The sequence below is a fragment of the Rutidosis leptorrhynchoides genome, chromosome 5, assembly GCF_046630445.1.
Source record: "Rutidosis leptorrhynchoides isolate AG116_Rl617_1_P2 chromosome 5, CSIRO_AGI_Rlap_v1, whole genome shotgun sequence".
NCBI classification, from domain to species: Eukaryota; Viridiplantae; Streptophyta; class Magnoliopsida; order Asterales; family Asteraceae; genus Rutidosis; species Rutidosis leptorrhynchoides.
The window spans coordinates 418,787,815-418,806,931 of NC_092337.1; the positions used below are offsets into that span (position 1 = coordinate 418,787,815).

A 19,117-nucleotide genomic window follows, 5' to 3' on the forward strand; every position below is an offset into this window, starting at 1 on the left:
TACAAGTTTTAACGTTCGTGAATCGCCGGTCAACTTGGGTGGTCAATTGTCTATATGAAACCTATTTCAATTAATCAAGTCTTAACAAGTTTGATTGCTTAACATGTTGGAAACACTTAATCATGTAAATAACAATTTAATTTAATATATATATATATATATATATATATATATATATATAAACATGGAAAAGTTCGGGTCACTACAGTACCTACCCGTTAAGTAAATTTCGTCCCGAAATTTTAAGCAGTTGGAGGTGTTAATGTATCTTCTGGAAATAAATGCGGGTATTTCTTCTTCATCTGATCTTCTCGTTCCCAGGTGAACTCGGGCCCTCTACGAGCATTCCATCGAACCTTAACAATTGGTATCTTGTTTTGCTTAAGTCTTTTAACCTCACGATCCATTATTTCGACGGGTTCTTCGATGAATTGAAGTTTTTCGTTGATTTGGATTTCATCTAACGGAATAGTGAGATCTTCTTTAGCAAAACATTTCTTCAAATTCGAGACGTGGAAAGTGTTATGTACAGCCGCGAGTTGTTGAGGTAACTCAAGTCGGTAAGCTACTGGTCTGACACGATCAATAATCTTGAATGGTTCAGTATACCTTGGATTTAATTTCCCTCGTTTACCAAATCAAACAACACCTTTCCAAGGTGCAACCTTAAGCATGACCATCTCTCCAATTTCAAATTCTATATCTTTTCTTTTAATGTCGGCGTTGCTCTTTTGTCGACTTTGGGCGGTTTTCAACTGTTGTTAAATTTGAATGATCTTCTCGGTAGTTTCTTGTATTATCTCCGGACCCGTAATCTGTCTATCCCCCACTTCACTCCAACAAATCGGAGACCTGCAATTTCTACCATAAAGTGCTTCAAACGGCGCCATCTCAATGCTTGAATGATAGCTGTTGTTGTAGGAAAATTCTGCTAACGGTAGATGTCGATCCCAACTATTTCTGAAATCAATAACACATGCTCGTAGCATGTCTTCAAGCGTTTGTATCGTCCTTTCGCTCTACCCATCAGTTTGTGGATGATAGGCAGTACTCATGTCTAGACGAGTTCCTAATGCTTGCTGTAATGTCTGCCAGAATCTTGAAATAAATCTGCCATCCCTATCAGAGATAATAGAGATTGGTATTCCATGTCTAGAGACGACTTCCTTCAAATACAGTTGTGCTAAATTCTCCATCTTGTCATCTTCTCTTATTGGCAGGAAGTGTGCTGATTTGGTGAGACGATCAACTATTACCCAAATAGTATCAAAACCACTTGCAGTCCTTGGTAATTTAGTGTTGAAATCCATGGTAATGTTTTCCCATTTCCATTCTGGGATTTCAGGTTGTTGTAGTAGACCTGATGGTTTCTGATGTTCAGCTTTGACCTTAGAACACGTCAAACATTCTCCTACATATTTAGCAATATCGGCTTTCATACCTGGCCACCAAAAATGTTTCTTAAGATCCTTGTACATCTTCCCCGTTCCAGGATGTATTGAGTATCTGGTTTTATGAGCTTCTCTAAGTACCATTTCTCTCATATCTCCAAATTTTGGTACCCAAATTCTTTCAACCCTATACCGGGTTCCGTCTTCCCGAATATTAAGATGCTTCTCCGATCCTTTGGGTATTTCATCCTTTAAATTTTCCTCTTTTAAAACTCCTTGTTGCGCCTCCTTTATTTGAGTAGTAAGGTTAGTGTGAATCATTATATTCATAGATTTTACTCGAATGGGTTCTCTGTCCTTTCTGTTCAAGGCGTCGGCTACCACATTTGCCTTCCCCGGGTGGTAACGAATCTCAAAGTCGTAATCATTCAACAATTCAATCCACCTACGCTGCCTCATATTCAGTTGTTTCTGATTAAATATGTGTTGAAAACTTTTGTGGTCGGTATATATAATACTTTTGACCCCATATAAGTAGTGCCTCCAAATCTTTAATGCAAAAACAACCGCGCCTAATTCCAAATCATGTGTCGTATAATTTTGTTCGTGAATCTTTAATTGTCTAGATGCATAAGCAATCACCTTCGTTTGTTGCATTAATACACAACCGAGACCTTGCTTTTATGCGTCACAATAAATCACAAAATCATCATTCCCTTCAGACAATGACAATATAGGTGCCGTAGTTAGCTTTTTCTTCAATAATTGAAACGCCTTCTCTTGTTCATCCTTCCATTCAAATTTCTTCCCTTTATGCGTTAATGCAGTCAAGGGTTTTGCTATTTTGGAGAAATCTTGGATGAATCTTCTGTAGTAACCAGCCAATCCTAAAAATTGACGTATATGCTTCAGAGTTTTTGGGGTTTCCCACTTTTCAACGGTTTCGATCTTTGCCGGGTCCACCTGGATACCTTCTTTGTTCACTATGTGACCGAGGAATTGAACTTCTTCCAACCAAAATGCACACTTTGAAAACTTAGCATACAGTTTTTCTTTCCTCAATACTTCTAGCACTTTTCTCAAATGTTCTTCATGCTCTTGATCATTCTTTGAGTAAATAAGTATGTCATCGATGAAAACAATGACAAACTTGTCAAGATATGGCCCACACACTCGGTTCATAAGGTCCATGAACACAGCTGGTGCGTTAGTCAATCCAAACGGCATAACCATAAACTCGTAATGACCATAACGCGTCCTAAAAGCAGTTTTTGGAATATCATCCTCCTTTACTCGCATTTGATGATATCCAGAACGTAAATCGATCTTCGAATAAACTGACAAGCCTTGTAGTTGATCAAATAAGTCGTCAATTCTCGGCAGTGGATAACGGTTTTTGATGGTAAGTTTGTTCAACTCTCTGTAGTCAATACACAACCTAAATGTACCATCCTTCTTCTTGACAAACAAAACAGGAGATCCCCATGGTGATGTGCTTGGTCGAATGAAACCACGTTCTAATAGTTCTTGCAGTTGGCTTTGCAGTTCTTTCATCTTACTGGGTGCGAGTCTATAAGGAGCACGAGCTATTGGTGCAGCTCCTAGTACAAGATCTATTTGAAATTCAACAGATCGATGTGGAGGTAGTCCCGGTAATTCTTTCAAAAATACATCGGGAAATTCTTTTGCGACGGGAACATCATTGATGCTCTTTTCTTCAGTTTGTACTTTCTCGACGTGTGCTAGAACAGCATAGTAACCTTTTCTTATCAGTTTTTGTGCCTTCAAATTACTAATAAGATGTAGCTTCGTGTTGCCCTTTTCTCCGTACACCATTAAGGGTTCTCCTTCTTCTCGTACAATGCGAATTGCATTTTTATAACATACGATCTCTGCTTTCACCTTCTTCAGCCAGTCCATGCCAACTATTACATCAAAACTCCCTAACTCTACTGGTATCAAATCAATCTTAAATATTTCGCTACCCAGTTTAATTTCTCGATTCCGGCATATATAATCTGCTGAAATTAATTTACCGTTTGCTAATTCGAGTAAAAATTTACTATCCAACGGCGTCAATGGACAACTTAATTTAGCACAAAAATCTCTACTCATATAGCTTCTATCCGCACCCGAATCAAATAAAACGTAAGCAGATTTATTGTTAATAAGAAACGTACCCGTAACAAGCTCCGGGTCTTTCTGTGCCTCTGCCGCATTAAAATTGAAAACTCTTCCGCGGCCTTGTCCATTCGTGTTCTCCTGTTTTGGGCAATTTCTAATAATGTGGCCTGGTTTTCCACATTTATAACAAACTACATTGGCATAACTTGCTCCGACACTACTTGCTACGCCATTACTCGTTCCGACACCATTTGTTCCTTTCGTTCTGTTAACCCCTGGTCCGTAGACCTCACACTTCACCACGCTATGACCATTTCTTTTACACTTGTTGCAAAATTTGGTGCAGAACCCCGAGTGATACTTTTCACACCTTTGGCATAGCTGCTTCTGATTGTTGTTGTTGTTGCGGTTGTTATTGTTGTTGGGATGATTGTTGTAGTTGTTGTTGTTGTTGTTGTTGTTGTTGTTGTTGTTGTTGTTGTTGTTGTTGTTGGGCCGTTTGTTATAGTTGCAATTGATGTTGCAATTGTTGGGATAGTTGTTGCGATTATTGTTGTAATTGCTGTTGTTGTTGCATTGGTGATTCTTTTCACCGTTTTCCTCCCACTTTCTTTTGACTTGCTTCACATTGGCCTCTTCAGCCGCCTGTTCTTTAATTCTTTCCTCAATCTGGTTTACTAGTTTATGAGCCATTCTACATGCCTGTTGTATGGAGGCGGGCTCGTGTGAACTTATATCTTCTTGGATTCTTTCTGGTAATCCTTTCACAAACGCGTCGATCTTCTCTTCCTCATCTTCGAATGCTCTCGGACACAATAGGCACAATTCTGTGAATCGTCTTTCGTACGTGGTAATATCAAATCCTTGGGTTCGTAACCCTCTAAGTTCTGTCTTGAGCTTATTGACCTCGGTTATGGGACGGTACTTCTCATTCATCAAGTGCTTGAATGCTGACCACGGTAGTGCGTAAGCATCATCTTGTCCCACTTGCTCTAGATAGGTATTCCACCATGTTAACGCAGTACCTGTGAAGGTATGCGTAGCGTACTTCACTTTGTCCTCTTCAGTACACTTACTTATGGCAAATACCGATTCGACCTTCTCGGTCCACCGTTTCAATCCGATCGGTCCTTCGGTTCCATCAAATTCCAAAGGTTTGCAGGCAGTGAATTCTTTGTAGGTGCATCCTACACGATTTCTTGCACCGTTAGCTGCATTGCTAGATTCGGAGTTATTGTTGGTATGTAGCGCAGCCTGTACTGTGGCTATGTTTGCAGCAAGAAAGGTACGAAATTCCTCTTCGCTCATATTCATGGTTTGTCGAGTAGTCGGTGCCATTTCCTTCAAATAGTCAAATGAAACAAGTTAATCATACAGAATATTATGAGTAGTCAATAGTATCTCGTAGCATAATATGAACTCATTTATAAAAGCTTTTTCTTCATATTAGCATTTTATAAGTTTAAATTCGAGTAGTACCTACCCGTTAAGTTCATACTTAGTAGCTTATATACAATTCAACTACTACAATTCTATATGAAAAACTGATTATAATAATATTTCGCGTTCAAACTTTTACACAATATTTTACAAACTTACAATACCGCTTATTTTACATATAGCATGAAATATAGCACACAATAACTTTGATACAAGATAGTTGTGAAGATAATTCTAGCTAGTACACAAGTCGTTCAGTAAAGGCAATAAAGACACGTAATTCATACGTCCAGAAACAAGTCATGCATTCTGGTTTTACTAGGACTACTTCCCATCCTTGGTCTTGTGGAACATAACCGTTATGGCCGTTGATAAGACAACGTGTTGTAACGTCGTCAAAGGGACGAGGGTTACGTAATGTCCAACAGTCCCGTAACAATCTAAAAACCTCATTTCTTACCCCAATTACCGGCTCCGTCACTTGTGGAAATGTTTTATTTAATAGTTGTAGCCCGATGTTCTTGTTCTCACTTTGGTGAGAAGCGAACATTACTAACCCGTAAGCATAACATGCTTCTTTATGTTGCATGTTAACCGCTTTTTCTAAATCACGAAGTCCTATATTCGGATATATTGAGTCAAAATAATTTCTTAACCCGTTGCGTAAAATAGCATTTGGGTTCCCCGCAATATATGCGTCAAAGTAAACACATCGTAACTTATGGATTTCCCAATGTGATATCCCCCATCTTTCGAGCGAAAGCCTTTTATAAACCAAGGCATTCTTGGAACGTTCTTCGAATGTCTTACAAACCGATCTCGCCTTAAATAGTTGTGCCGAGGAATTCTGACCGACTCTAGACAAGATTTCATCAATCATGTCTCCGGGTAGGTCTCTTAAAATATTGGGTTGTCTATCCATTTTGTGTTTTTAAACTGTAAAATAGACAAGAGTTAGATTCATAAAAAAAAAATACTCATTAATACAAGCAATTTTTACATATATCATAAAGCATAAGCACACTATATTACATATATTACACCACACGAATACAACTATCTTATTCCGACTCGCTCATTTCTTCTTCTTCTGTTTTGGTTCGTTTTGCCAAGTTTCTAGGGATATATGATGTTCCCCTAATACGAGCCGTCGTTTTCCACATTGGTTTAGAAAAACCTGGTGGTTTAGAGGTTCCCGGGTTATTGTCACAACTTAAGAAATACGGGTGTTGACGATACATATAAAGTTCATCGGGTTTGGAATCAAATTTCTCTATTTTTATGCCCTTTCCCTTATTGTTCTCTTTTGCCTTATTAAATTGTGTTGGGGTAATTTCTATAACATCATCGGAATCCTTGTCGGGATCCGATTCATCGGAGAATTGGTAATCCTCCCAATACTTTGCTTCCTTGGCGGAAACACCATTGACCATAATTAACTTTGGTCGGTTGGTTGAGGATTTTCTTCTACTTAACCATTTTATTATTTCCCCCACTGGTTCTATTTCTTCTTCCGGTTCCGATTCTTCTTCCGGTTCCGACTCTTCTTCCGGTTCCTCTTCGGGAACTTGTGAATCAGTCCACGAATCATTCCAATTTACATTTGACTCTTCATTATTATTAGGTGAGTCAATGGGATTTATTCTAGAGGTAGACATCTATCACATAATATCAAACAAATTAAGAGATTAATATATCACATAATATTCACATGTTAAAAATATATAGTTTCCAACAAAATTTGTTAAGCAATCATTTTTCAAGTAAACACGGTCGAAGTCCAGACTCACTAATGCATCCTAACAAACTCGATAAGACACACTAATGCAAAATTCTGGTTCTCTAAGACCAACGCTCTGATACCAACTGAAATGTCCCGTTCATATTGATTATAAACGTTCCATATTAATTGATTTCGTTGCGAGATTTTGACCTCTATATGAGGCGTTTTTCAAAGACTTCATTCATTTTTAAAACAACCATAACCTTTATTTTATCAATAAAGGTTTCAAAAGCATTACGTAGATTATCAAATAATGATAATCTAAAATATACTGTTTACACACGACCATTACATAATGGTTTACAATAGAAATATATTACATCGACATATGTTTCTTAAATGCAGTTTTTACACAATATCATACAAATATGGACTCCAAATCTTGTCCTTATTTTAGTATGCAAAAGCGGAAGCTCTTAGTATTCACCTGAGAATAAACATGCTTTAAACGTCAACAAAAATGTTGGTGAGTTATAGGTTTAACCTATATATATATATATATATATATATATATATATATATATATATATATATATATATATATATATATATATATATATATATATATCAAATCGTAACAATAGACCACAAGATTTCATATTTCAATACACATTCCATACATAGAGATAAAAATCATTCATATGGTGAACACCTGGTAACCGACATTAACAAGATGCATATATAAGAATATCCCCATCATTCCGGGACACCCTTCGGATATGATATAAATTTCAAAGTACTAAAGCATCCGATACTTTGGATGGGGTTTGTTAGACCCAATAGATCTATCTTTAGGATTCGCGTCAATTAGGGTGTCTGTTCCCTAATTCTTAGATTACCAGACTTAATAAAAAGGGGCATATTCGATTTCGATAATTCAACCATAGAATGTAGTTTCACGTACTTGTGTCTATTTTGTAAATCATTTATAAAACCTGCATGTATTCTCATCCAAAAAATATTAGATTTTAAAAGTGGGACTATAACTCACTTTCACAGATTTTTACTTCGTCGGGAAGTAAGAGTTGGCCACTGGTCGATTCACGAACCTATAACAAATATGTACATATATATCAAAGTATATTCAAAATATATTTACAACACTTTTAATACATTTTGATGTTTTAAGTTTATTAAGTCAGCTGTCCTCGTTAGTAACCTACAACTAGTTGTCCAACGTTAGATGTACAGAAAAAAATTGATATATATTATCTTGAATCAATCTACGACCCAGTGTATACACGTCTCAGGCTAGATCACAACTCAAAGTATATATATATTTTTGGAATCAACTTCAACCCTGTATAGCTAACTCCCACATTACTGCATATAGAGTGTCTATGGTTGTTCCAAATAATATATACACATGGGTCGATATGATATGTCAAAACATTTGCATACGTGTCTATGGTATCCCAAGATTACATAATATATTAGAATACATGTATAATACAATATAAGTTAGCTAGGATATGATTAATATAGATTTGTTACCAATTTTCACGTTGCTACAACAAGAAAAATTATCCAATCTTGTTTTACCCATAACTTCTTCATTTTAAATCCGTTTTGAGTGAATCAAATTGCTATGGTTTCATATTGAACTCTATTTTATGAATCTAAATAGAAAAATTATAGGTTTATAGTCAGAAATATAAGTTACAAGTCATTTTTGTAAAGGTAGTCATTTCAGTCGAAAGAACGACGTCTAGATGACCATTTTAGAAAACATACTTCCACTCTGAGTTTAATAATGATTTTTGGATATAGTTTCATGTTCATAAGAAAAATCATTTTCCCAGAAGAACAACTTTTAAATCAAAGTTTATCATAGTTTTTAATTAACTAACCCAAAACAGCCCGCGGTGTTACTACGACGGCGTATGTCCGGTTTTACAGTGTTCTTCGTGTTTCCAGGTTTTAAATCATTAAGTTAGCATATCATATAGATAAATAACATGTGTTTAGTTGATTTTAAAATTCAAGTTAGAAGGATTAACTTTTGTTTGCGAACAAGTTTAGAATTAACTAAACTATGTTCTAGTGATTACAAGTTTAAACCTTCGAATAAGATAGCTTTATATGTATGAATCGAATGATGTTATGAACATCATTACTACCTCAAGTTTTCTGGATAAAGCTACTGGAAATGAGAAAAATGGATCTAGCTTCAAAGGATCCTTGGATGGCTTGAAAGTTCTTGAAGCAGAATCATGACACGAAAACAAGTTCAAGTAAGATTTCCACTCGAAATAAGATTGTTATAGTTATAGAAATTGAATCAAAGTTTGAATATGAGTATTACCTTGTATTAAAAAGATATCTTACTGAAAATAAGAAAGATTTCTTGAGGATGGATGATCACTCTACAAGATTGGAAGTAAGCTAGCAAACTTGGAAGTATTCTTGATTTTATGAAACTAGAACTTGTAGAATTTATGAAGAACACTTAGAACTTGAAGATAGAACTTGAGAGAGATCAATTAGATGAAGAAAATTGAAGAATGAAAGTGTTTGTAGGTGTTTTTGGTCGTTGGTGTATGGATTAGATATGTAGGATATGTAATTTTGTTTTCATGTAAATAAGTCATGAATGATTACTCATATTTTTGTAATTTTATGAGATATTTCATGCTAGTTGCCAAATGATGGTTCCCACATGTGTTAGGTGACTCACATGGGCTGCTAAGAGCTGATCATTGGAGTGTATATACCAATAGTACATACATCTAAAAGCTGTGTATTGTACGAGTACGAATACAGGTGCATACGAGTAGAATTGTTGATGAAACTGAACGAGGATGTAATTGTAAGCATTTTTGTTAAGTAGAAGTATTTTGATAAGTGTATTGAAGTCTTTCAAAAGTGTATGAATACATATTAAAACACTACATGTATATACATTTTAACTGAGTCGTTAAGTCATCGTTAGTCGTTACATGTAAGTGTTGTTTTGAAACCTTTAGGTTAACGATCTTGTTAAATGTTGTTAACCCATTGTTTATTAAATCAAATGAGATGTTAAATTATTACATTATCATGATATCATGATGTATTAATATATCTTAATATGATATATATACATTAAATGTCGTTACAACGATAATCGTTACATATATGTCTCGTTTCAAAATTATTAAATTAGTAGTCTTGTTTTTACATATATAGTTCATTGCTAATATACTTAATGATATGTTTACTTATCATAATATCATGTTAACTATATATATATATATATATATATATATATATATATATATATATATATATATATATATATATTTGTCATCATATAGTTTTTACAAGTTTTAACGTTCGTGAATCGCCGGTCAACTTGGGTGGTCAATTGTCTATATGAAACCTATTTCAATTAATCAAGTCTTAACAAGTTTGATTGCTTAACATGTTGGAAACACTTAATCATGTAAATAACAATTTCATTTAATATATATATAAACATGGAAAAGTTGGGGCACTACAAATATAGCACATGGAAATCTGTCAAAAGAAGCTCATCAATTTAATTCCGCAATTTACTCTGAAAATATTCCAACTTCCGTTGAACAAGCTCAAAAATCAAAAAACTGGAAAGAAGCAATGGAGGTTGAAATGAAAGCCTTGAATGAAAATAACACGTGGGAAAAATGTGTCATGCCTGAAGGGAAGAAACCAGTGGCATGTCGATGGGTATTTACGATAAAATATAAGCCAGATGGAAATATTGAAAGATATAAAGCTCGACTGGTTGCGAAAGGATACACTCAGACATATGGGATTGATTACTCCGAAACCTTCTCACCTGTTTCGAAGATTGATACCATTAGAGTTCTCTTTTCTATCGCTGCAAATGAAGATTGGCCACTTCATCAATTTGATGTGAAGAATGCTTTTCTACATGGCAAATTAAAGGAAGAAGTCTATATGGAAGCACCACCGGGATTCACTGACAACTTCAAAAACAGGGAAGTTTGTCGACTTAAAAAGGCTTTATATGGGTTAAAACAATCCCCACGGGCTTGGTTTGGGAGATTTACGTTATTTATGAAAAAATACGATTTCAAACAAAGTAACTCGGATCATACTCTCTTCTTTAAACGAAAAGGAAAGTTAATTATATGTTTAATCATTTATGTTGATGATATGATAATAACTGGAAATGATAAAGTGGAAATTTCTAACTTAAAAATTAACTTATTTAAAGAATTTGAAATGAAAGACTTGGGCAGAGCTGAAATATTTTTTGGGGATTGAGGTATTACGATCCCAACAGGGAATATTTATCTGTCAAAAGAAGTATGTTCTTGATTTTCTTGCAGAAACAGGTATGATTGATTGCAAATCAGCTGATACTCCAATGATTCCAAACCAGAAGCTATATATGGAAGATGAAGCTGATCTTGCTGATAAAGGGCAATACCAAAGGATGGTGGGAAAACTCATCTATCTTGCTCATACTCGACCTAATATAGCACATGCAGTTGGAGTTGTGAGTCAATTCATGCATCGACCACAGGTTCATCATATGGAAGCTGTAACGAGAATCATCAGATATTTGAAGAAAACAGCGGATCATGGAGTTGTTTTCAAAAGAAATGGACATCTAAGAACTCAAATATACACGGATGCAAGTTGGGCTGGTGAGAAAGGAGATAGAAAATCTACATCTGGATTCTTCTCATTAGTCGGGGGCAATCTTGTGGCATGGAAAAGTAAGAAACAAAAAGTTGTCTCACTTTCAAGTGCCGAATCAGAATTTAGAGGAATAGCCAAAGGAGTAGTCGAAGCACTATAGATCCGAAAACTTTTGACAGAAATTGGGTTCCCTCCAAAAGAAGTCATTCAAATCTTATGCGACAACGAAGCCGCCATTGGCATTTCAGAAAATCCAGTTCAACACGACAGAACTAAGCATGTTGAAATCGACAGACATTTTATTAGAGAAAAGTTAGATGCCGAAATTATCTCTCTTCCATCAATCAGATCAGAAGATCAGGTAGCCGACATCCTCACCAAATCAGTCAACGGAAGACTCTTCAGCGAAGTTCTCGGCAAGTTGAACATTAGAAACCTCACTATTCAACTTGATGGGGAGCGTTAGAGTGCAGCAACAACAACAACAAGAAAGTCAAATTACCATATTTGGTAATTTGACTTTTCAGGATCAGAATTCTAAGTTCATCATTTCCTGTTTGAGACAAGTCACATGTTCAACTAGAAGCCAACTCAACGGATTAAACAACAGCCTTATTTCCTCATCTGTACATGGGGTTCCAAAAGCATAATTGGATCCATCTCATTATTAGAAGTAGCTGTTATAGGGTGTTCATGTATAAAACACAAACCAGCTGATAGTATTCTCCAATTCAATTTGTATCAAATCAATCAATAATCAATAAAAAGATCAGATTAACATTTCAGATTATCTTTTTATCTTTTAAAACAGACTTGAACGTTGAATCAGCGGAGTAGCCTTCAGGAGATGACGAAGAAGATGGTTAAAAAGACGGTTTTACTCTTACATGCATTACACATGTCAAGACTTAATGGACTAATTTAACAGAAGTTTGAAGGAGGGATGCTGATTACAAATTTTTGAAAAACAAAAAATTCTAAAAGTAAAAAAAACCTGAGGGACGCTGTTAGCAATATGGGGTATAATACATGGACCAACATAGCAAAAAAGCTATGAAATTATGCTAATTTTATGTCGGTATTCAAGAAAGGTAATATGTACAGAGCTTTTTCACGCGTTTTTTTTTTTCTTCTTTTCCTCAATGGAGAGTTTAGCTTTACACATGTAGAGTCACGGGACACCACCATTATGGAATTTTATGTAGAAAATACTCTTTAAGATTGTATAGGACACCACTAAATTTAACTACTCGAATCACATATATTTTTCGAATTTGTAGTGTTTGAAAGCAATGACCACTAAAATAACATTTAAATATAACTAACACTGACAAAAAAAAATAAAAAAATAAATGGGGATTGCATTGAATTATGAACATGAAATCAACACTGCTTTTCCTCCTTGTTTGGCTGGTTTGGCCCGTGTTCATTTGTGTCTTCTCTCCTTCGTTGGTTTCTTTGTGTGTTCTCTCCTTTGTTGGTTTCATCTTGCTCCAAAATTTAGAAGTGTTAATACTTTAAAGTAATACTCCGTATATTATTTGGTGCCAAATAAAATACCTAGCGTACCTTAAAAATTATTTTAGGTGTTTCGTAACAGGTTGGACATTTTAGGAGAATTGATATTCTAAAATACATACGAGTTTAAGAAAAATATATATAACATAACTACAAATTTCCTTCCACCCATTTTAGTTCTTAACATCAAGTGGAAACAAATTTTGTGTGCTTTTAGTTCACCAACTTGAAATCAACAAAATCAAAATCAAGCCATCAAATTTTTGGTGTTCATCATCCGTTTATCAAGCCCTAGTGAGAGTTTCACCTCCATCTCAAAATCGAATGCAATGGGCTACTGATGATTTTTTTGGATGTGTAATCTAAATATATTTGTTAGAACTGTAATAGGTAAAGCTTCAAGTTGAATTGTCTGGTCATCTTTTTAAATCATATCAGGGAGTTAGACATGTGATTTCCCAAAGATAGTTACGATTTTTTTTTTTTAGTTATGAAATACCTTTGACTCCATATAGTGCTACTGATAGTCGTCACAAAACACTTAGTAGTAAAGGCATAACAAAGGTTCGCTGCAATGAAGCCGAAAGTCTGGCGGCGATAACCTAACATTTTCATTTATCCAAAAAGAACATCTTCAACTCGGGGAGAACATAGTTATAATGATAGTCATCATAAACCACTTAGAAGTAAAAGCATGGCAAAAGTTACAAGACACCAAAAGTAAGAACCACGAACAATTGCAATAAAGTCGAGGTCTGATGATGATAACCTAACATTTTCAAAAAAATAAAAAACATTAATCCAACACGCATAAACATCTTCAAGTTGGCACCAATCCCACTAGTGGCCACCATCTTTAAGTTGGCATGATCTGCATAAAATTGGGTTAGATCAACGAAATAACTCTAAAAATGCATGAAATCAACATTCAAATAAATAGAATAAAACTGAAAGCAGCTAAGTAGGCAGAGTTTAATCACACAAGTAACATGTTCAAAAACTGAAAGCAGCTAAGTAGGCAGAGTTTAATCAACAGTTAGTTGGGGATCACCCAGGGGGACTTAACCACCCCCACGATATTCTCCCACAATTGATATACCCGCCCCCCAACTGCGTGCCCAGGAGAAATTGTGTGGTTAATATGTAGCCAACGAGGGTCGAACTCCTGACCTCCCCTAAAGGAGGCAGACCACCAACCGCTGGACCACATCACAACTTCATCATATAACTAAATTATGATTTCTATAAAGGACAAACAAGCTAAGTCTGTAGGTAAACCATACCGAACTCCTCCAGTCCTGTTTAAGCCTATAAACAAAATTAAGTGTTTCAACTAAAACAGTATAACCTGATCATCTAGCCACCTGTAGCAACTATGTACAGACAGAGTCAAATATGGAATCACTAACTTACAAGTGTTGAAGAAGATGATGATGGTTGTGAGGGCAGAGAATGTTTGAAGCTGGAAACATCTTCAGATGTTGAAGACTCATTTTTCCTAATTACATCACCAATTTTTTTAATAAAAATTTTATGTGAGGCCGTACGAGCAATCAACGCTTGTACTTGTTCAAGCGGGCGAGAGTAGCGTGCTTCCATTTGATTCCTCTGTCGTTTAGGCAACCTATCTAATAAACATCTGACATGCTCCTCCTTTGAAATCAAGGGTTCGAGATCGTCAATTTCTTGATCAAACATGTCACTCCATTCTCCAAAACTAGCCCTAAACCGTGCCATTAATCTAGCCACAATCTCCACCGTTTGACCCCTCTCGGATTCAATTTGAAACATTTTTTTCTTGGTCCAAAATTGTATATCATCCACAAGGTTCTCAACAACTGCTTTTGTCTTATCGATAGCCCGAATTCTCTCAAAAATTATATTGTCCTGCTCTAAAGATGCTTGTAGTTCCTTCATAACATCTTCAATGTCTGAAACTAGTTTGGCCTTTTTCTTCTCCTTATCCTCTTTGTTTTTCATTGCTTGCGTAGGTAGTTCCTGCAAGCAAATTTACAAGATTATCACTTGCTCTATCCAATATTTATAACTCACATCAAATCCACTCTCTCTTTGAACCAAAATAATCAAAATCAAATACTAATAGAAAGGGTATAGTTAAGACATGAGAAATCTGCTCGTCTTTATTTAGTAATGTGAAAAAGAATGATAACTTTAGTTCATCATCTGCCACAACAAAGATAACTTTGGTCCCAGTTAAGTTTTATAAATGTAAATAAGTGGGGCGAGTGAAAAAAATGGCAGTAGATCTCTATCTAAAAAACAAAGATAACCTCATGCAACTACCCAACATTAAAATGTGATAAGACAAAAGGTCCATTAAAACAGTCTATTATTCAAATGGATTCATACAGTTGGCATTTAGTCTACAACCTATAAGATGCTAGGAGCTGTTAATTAACAGGAGAACCACTTTTTCAGATGTCAACCAACAAACAAGAGGCAACAAATAATAAGTTTCAAGTTGTAATAAGAAATCCAGAGTCTCAACATTAAGATGCTAAAGACTACAATAATAATACATAGAATATAGTAGTTGTCAGAATAACTGAACCTTGAGTATCAAATCACAGACTTTAATAAAATCGATACGTGAAAAGTATAAATAAATAAAATACCAAACTAATGTAAATACCTTCATGATGAATGTGGCGTTTGGAGAGTTACTCAAGCAAGAAATTTCTAGCTTCAGTTGACATTTTAATATCGCAGGTATCCCTCGTGCTAGAGTCTATATTCAACCTAATCAAGTTGCTAAAAGGCGAAGGCTGAGCAGATAGTAACTCCGGGAATGAGGAAATACACTGCACATATAAATAGAGGTAATTTATTTATTAATATATATTAATAAAAATACACAACAATGATGTATACCTTCACTCCTATTAAAAACTTTACGCATTAAAGAAGATATTTCAGGGCATCTGGTCATTTGAAAATAGACCTTAAAAGGCATGTTCAGAAATTACCAAATCAGTTATGACACGGTCAGTCAAAAGCAACTCTATTTACTTATGCTAATAAGACAATGGTGACAGATTGTCACGTAAGAATAATCAGACAATTAACATATCACTATAGCTGATACTACATCATTGTACCTCAACAATGTCCAAGTTAAGTGTAAGAAATCTGGCACTACAGAGCTGTTGAAGCACGTTAATAATACCACGAGCTTTTTCCTCCTTATACGCCATTTTCGGACAATACATGTGCAAAATGAAAGTCACTTTGTTCACAGAATGGAAATGGTTTTTAAGCCACTTTGGAATACTATAACCTTGGTAGTAGAATGATGAAAGTCCAGATGGAATGATCAAGTCCTTCATGTCGCAATCATTTATAGTGATAGTATCAAGTTGAGGTGCAACCACATTAATAACAATCGAGTCTTCGCCTTTAATAAGTTTGAGATTAGAAAGTCGAGGTGTAATAATGTCAACAACCTTAGCCTTGACCTTAAAACTTTCTAAAGTGAGATTTTGTAAGTTCACACATTTGGTGAAAAGATCAATGGATTCACGTCGATCATCACACAGAGAAATATCATCAAGAAACAAAGTCGTTAATGCTGGAAAATCCCATGGTGTTTTGGGTGTAAGGCAAGGCGTAAAAAAGTAGGTTCTGAATGTGAGATTCTTAAGAGTCTGAGAGCTAAAGAGACAAGGAGGAAATTCATGGTGCTTCGTGGGACTACTAACAACAGTTATTTGTTGAACATTGTGAGAAAAAGCATAACTTACAATCTTTCTCACAAAAACTTGAGTAGCTGCTCCATTAAATCTTAGATTTACAGAGGAAACTTCTACTTGATGGTTGCGTTGAGACAAAACATGTTTCACGAATTTTGCAAACTTGGGTAAAGTTTTAAATTCGTTACTTGAAAAGTTGAGACAGGGCATAAATGTCCATATAAGCTTCCATCTTAGAGACAACAATAAACACGTTTGAACAATAAATTTAGTGTCAAAGCGAGAGAGGATTTGATGAATGAGCTCAAGGGGCAGGCTGCTTAATCTATCTTCATCGAGCGTTACTCTAACATTAGAATGGTCAAAGTCCATTTACTCGATATAACAAGTGGACAACCTGCAGTTCACAATGTATAAATTCATATCAATCACTTGGATGACAAAAATATGACTACTATTGATGAAAATGCAAACAAATCCAACAAAATATGTAACACAAGTCAGCATACAGCAACAATCGTGCACTTGAATATTGCTACAAATACAATTACTGTTGGTCTTATCATCAGATGTCCTCCCTCAGGAGAACAAAACTATTTTTTTGTTCTAACATCGAGAAACATCAATACATTATACTCACTTTTGTAGGTGTTGTTAAGTAATACACCTCTATTTGTAAACTTCAACACTCTTTTTGCAAGCTAATAATGGACTGTAGTATATAGCAACCACATACCTCATTAACCTCACTGTCGTGAGGATACTGTAGTTATTGTCGTATTTAATATATAGCAAACAAAATTAAGAATATCAAGTGACATAATTATTCTGTTTTATATAACCGTGGTCATGTTATTGCAAGGATCATACGAGTAAATAAATGCCCCAAGTGAGTTACGCGTATTATATTTTACCACTAAGGTATATCATATATCATATTATCATCCTTAATGATAAGAAAATTAATCAACAGAGGTAAAAGAGTAACAAAATGCCTTAAAAAAACTCAATATCTATGTAGCTTAAAAACTCGATAACAATCATTCAAGTACTGATAAAATGATGATTAGTACACGATGGTAACCCTAAGCATTTCAAATGTATATAATATCGAAAAGAATGCCAATTTCTATGTCGTAGAGTAATTAAGCAGATGTAGAATTGATGAACTAATGCACGGTTTGAGAAGAAATTACAAGTGGAATGAAATGGCGATTTAAAGGTTAATCGTGGCTTAATTATAGGTCATCCGGCTAACAAAGAAAAATGGTAACTGCAGTTGATTTACCCGCCTCTTATTTTTCTTTTTGAACAAATCCCGCCGTCGGTTAATCGGGTTGATAACAAGATCGACACAATACGGGTCGGGTTGTGACTTTAAATTGGGTTTGAGACTTAAGATTCGATTAGCGTTGTTTGGTTAGTTGGAACAAGTTCTCAACAAAATTCTAGAAATGATAATTAGCACGAAATTAACTATTGTACGTTTTTGGTAAAGAGAAATGTATATGTATATTTTACAATTGCTAAATTATTATTAATTAGTTGTACAAGTAACTGAGTAATAATTGCTCCTTAATTCAAATTCAAATAAGCAGTATAAAATATGAGAAATGCTAATGACAATCTTTAGTGTTGTCATTAAAAAGTTTTTTAATGCAGAAAGAATTGTACATATGTAAGTTAGAGGGTAATTTTTTTCATGGAAATATATACTTATTGAAAATGTACAATGAAAACATGTGTCTAAATTTCTTAATGACACGCCTTAGTTTTGTCATTAACATTTTCCATAAAATATTTGAGAATTGCTAATGTGCTCAACTATGAACAGCGGGGTTGGTAATAAAGTAAGGTCTACTTCCAACGTGGGGTCATGAGTTCGAATTAACAAAATTGAAAAAATTAATTTCGTCGTGGTCACGGAGACTCATCCACGATGACTTCGGGCTGCCATGAAGCAAGTAGCCTCCTCGAGTTTAGTATTGTTCGCAAAACGAGTCGGAAACCAATGTATACAAAAAAAATGTCTCTATAGCAAACAATAAAAAAAGGTAAAAGGTAGAATATTTCCGTGTTTCGGCCCGAGCCCCGAGATGGCGAGTAATCCGACAACATACTTTGGTGTATGCAGCCCAGCAGGATTACCCTTCTGTTTCCAACCCTTCTCTGGCCATCACGAATATTCGTTATAAACAATATTCAAACTTGAAACCTCTTGCAAGGAACTCAGAGCACCAACCACTAGGCTATCTTGTAATGGTTTATGGCAAACATTAACCAACATCTAATAAAGTCGAATTTATTTTTGAACTTTGTTAACGATTTGCCTTATGGATGTCGTTAATATGTATTAAATTATTGTAAATGGCGGTTATTAATTAGTTTTATTTTAACAATTATCCAAATGTACAACATCCACAAGCGTGTTAGCGACAATTCTTTGAGTTGTCGTTAGCAAAACCAATTTTTCTTATATATTATTATTTGCATTGAATACAAATTATTTCAATCTAATA

The 19,117-nt window shown here is 35.0% G+C and overlaps 2 protein-coding genes across 2 annotated transcripts; both read right to left on the reverse strand.

Annotated features, from left to right (window-relative positions):
- Window positions 1–13,502: 13,502 nt before the first annotated feature.
- On the reverse strand, window positions 13,503–15,267 carry LOC139849988 (uncharacterized). The gene is made up of 3 exons (XM_071839591.1): window positions 15,259–15,267; window positions 14,302–14,886; window positions 13,503–13,759 (listed from the first exon to the last, which is right to left on the reverse strand). The coding sequence occupies exons 1-3, from the start codon at window positions 15,265–15,267 to the stop codon at window positions 13,745–13,747; spliced, it is 609 nt and encodes a 202-aa protein (XP_071695692.1). The 3' UTR covers window positions 13,503–13,744.
- Window positions 15,268–15,559: 292 nt separating this feature from the next.
- Window positions 15,560–16,984, reverse strand: LOC139848008 (F-box/LRR-repeat protein 25-like). The gene is made up of 2 exons (XM_071837746.1): window positions 16,008–16,984; window positions 15,560–15,710 (listed from the first exon to the last, which is right to left on the reverse strand). Exons 1-2 carry the CDS (start codon window positions 16,968–16,970, stop codon window positions 15,570–15,572), a joined length of 1,104 nt encoding a protein of 367 aa, XP_071693847.1. The 5' UTR covers window positions 16,971–16,984; the 3' UTR covers window positions 15,560–15,569.
- Window positions 16,985–19,117: the final 2,133 nt, after the last annotated feature.

Coding starts and splice junctions, on each gene's coding strand:
- LOC139848008 (XM_071837746.1), bottom strand. CDS start 16,970: ATGGACTTTGACCATTCTAATGTTAGAGTAACGCTCGATGAAGATAGA. Junction 15,711..16,007: donor TTAACTTGGACATTGTTGAG/GTACAATGATGT, acceptor TTATATGTGCAG/TGTATTTCCTCATTCCCGGA.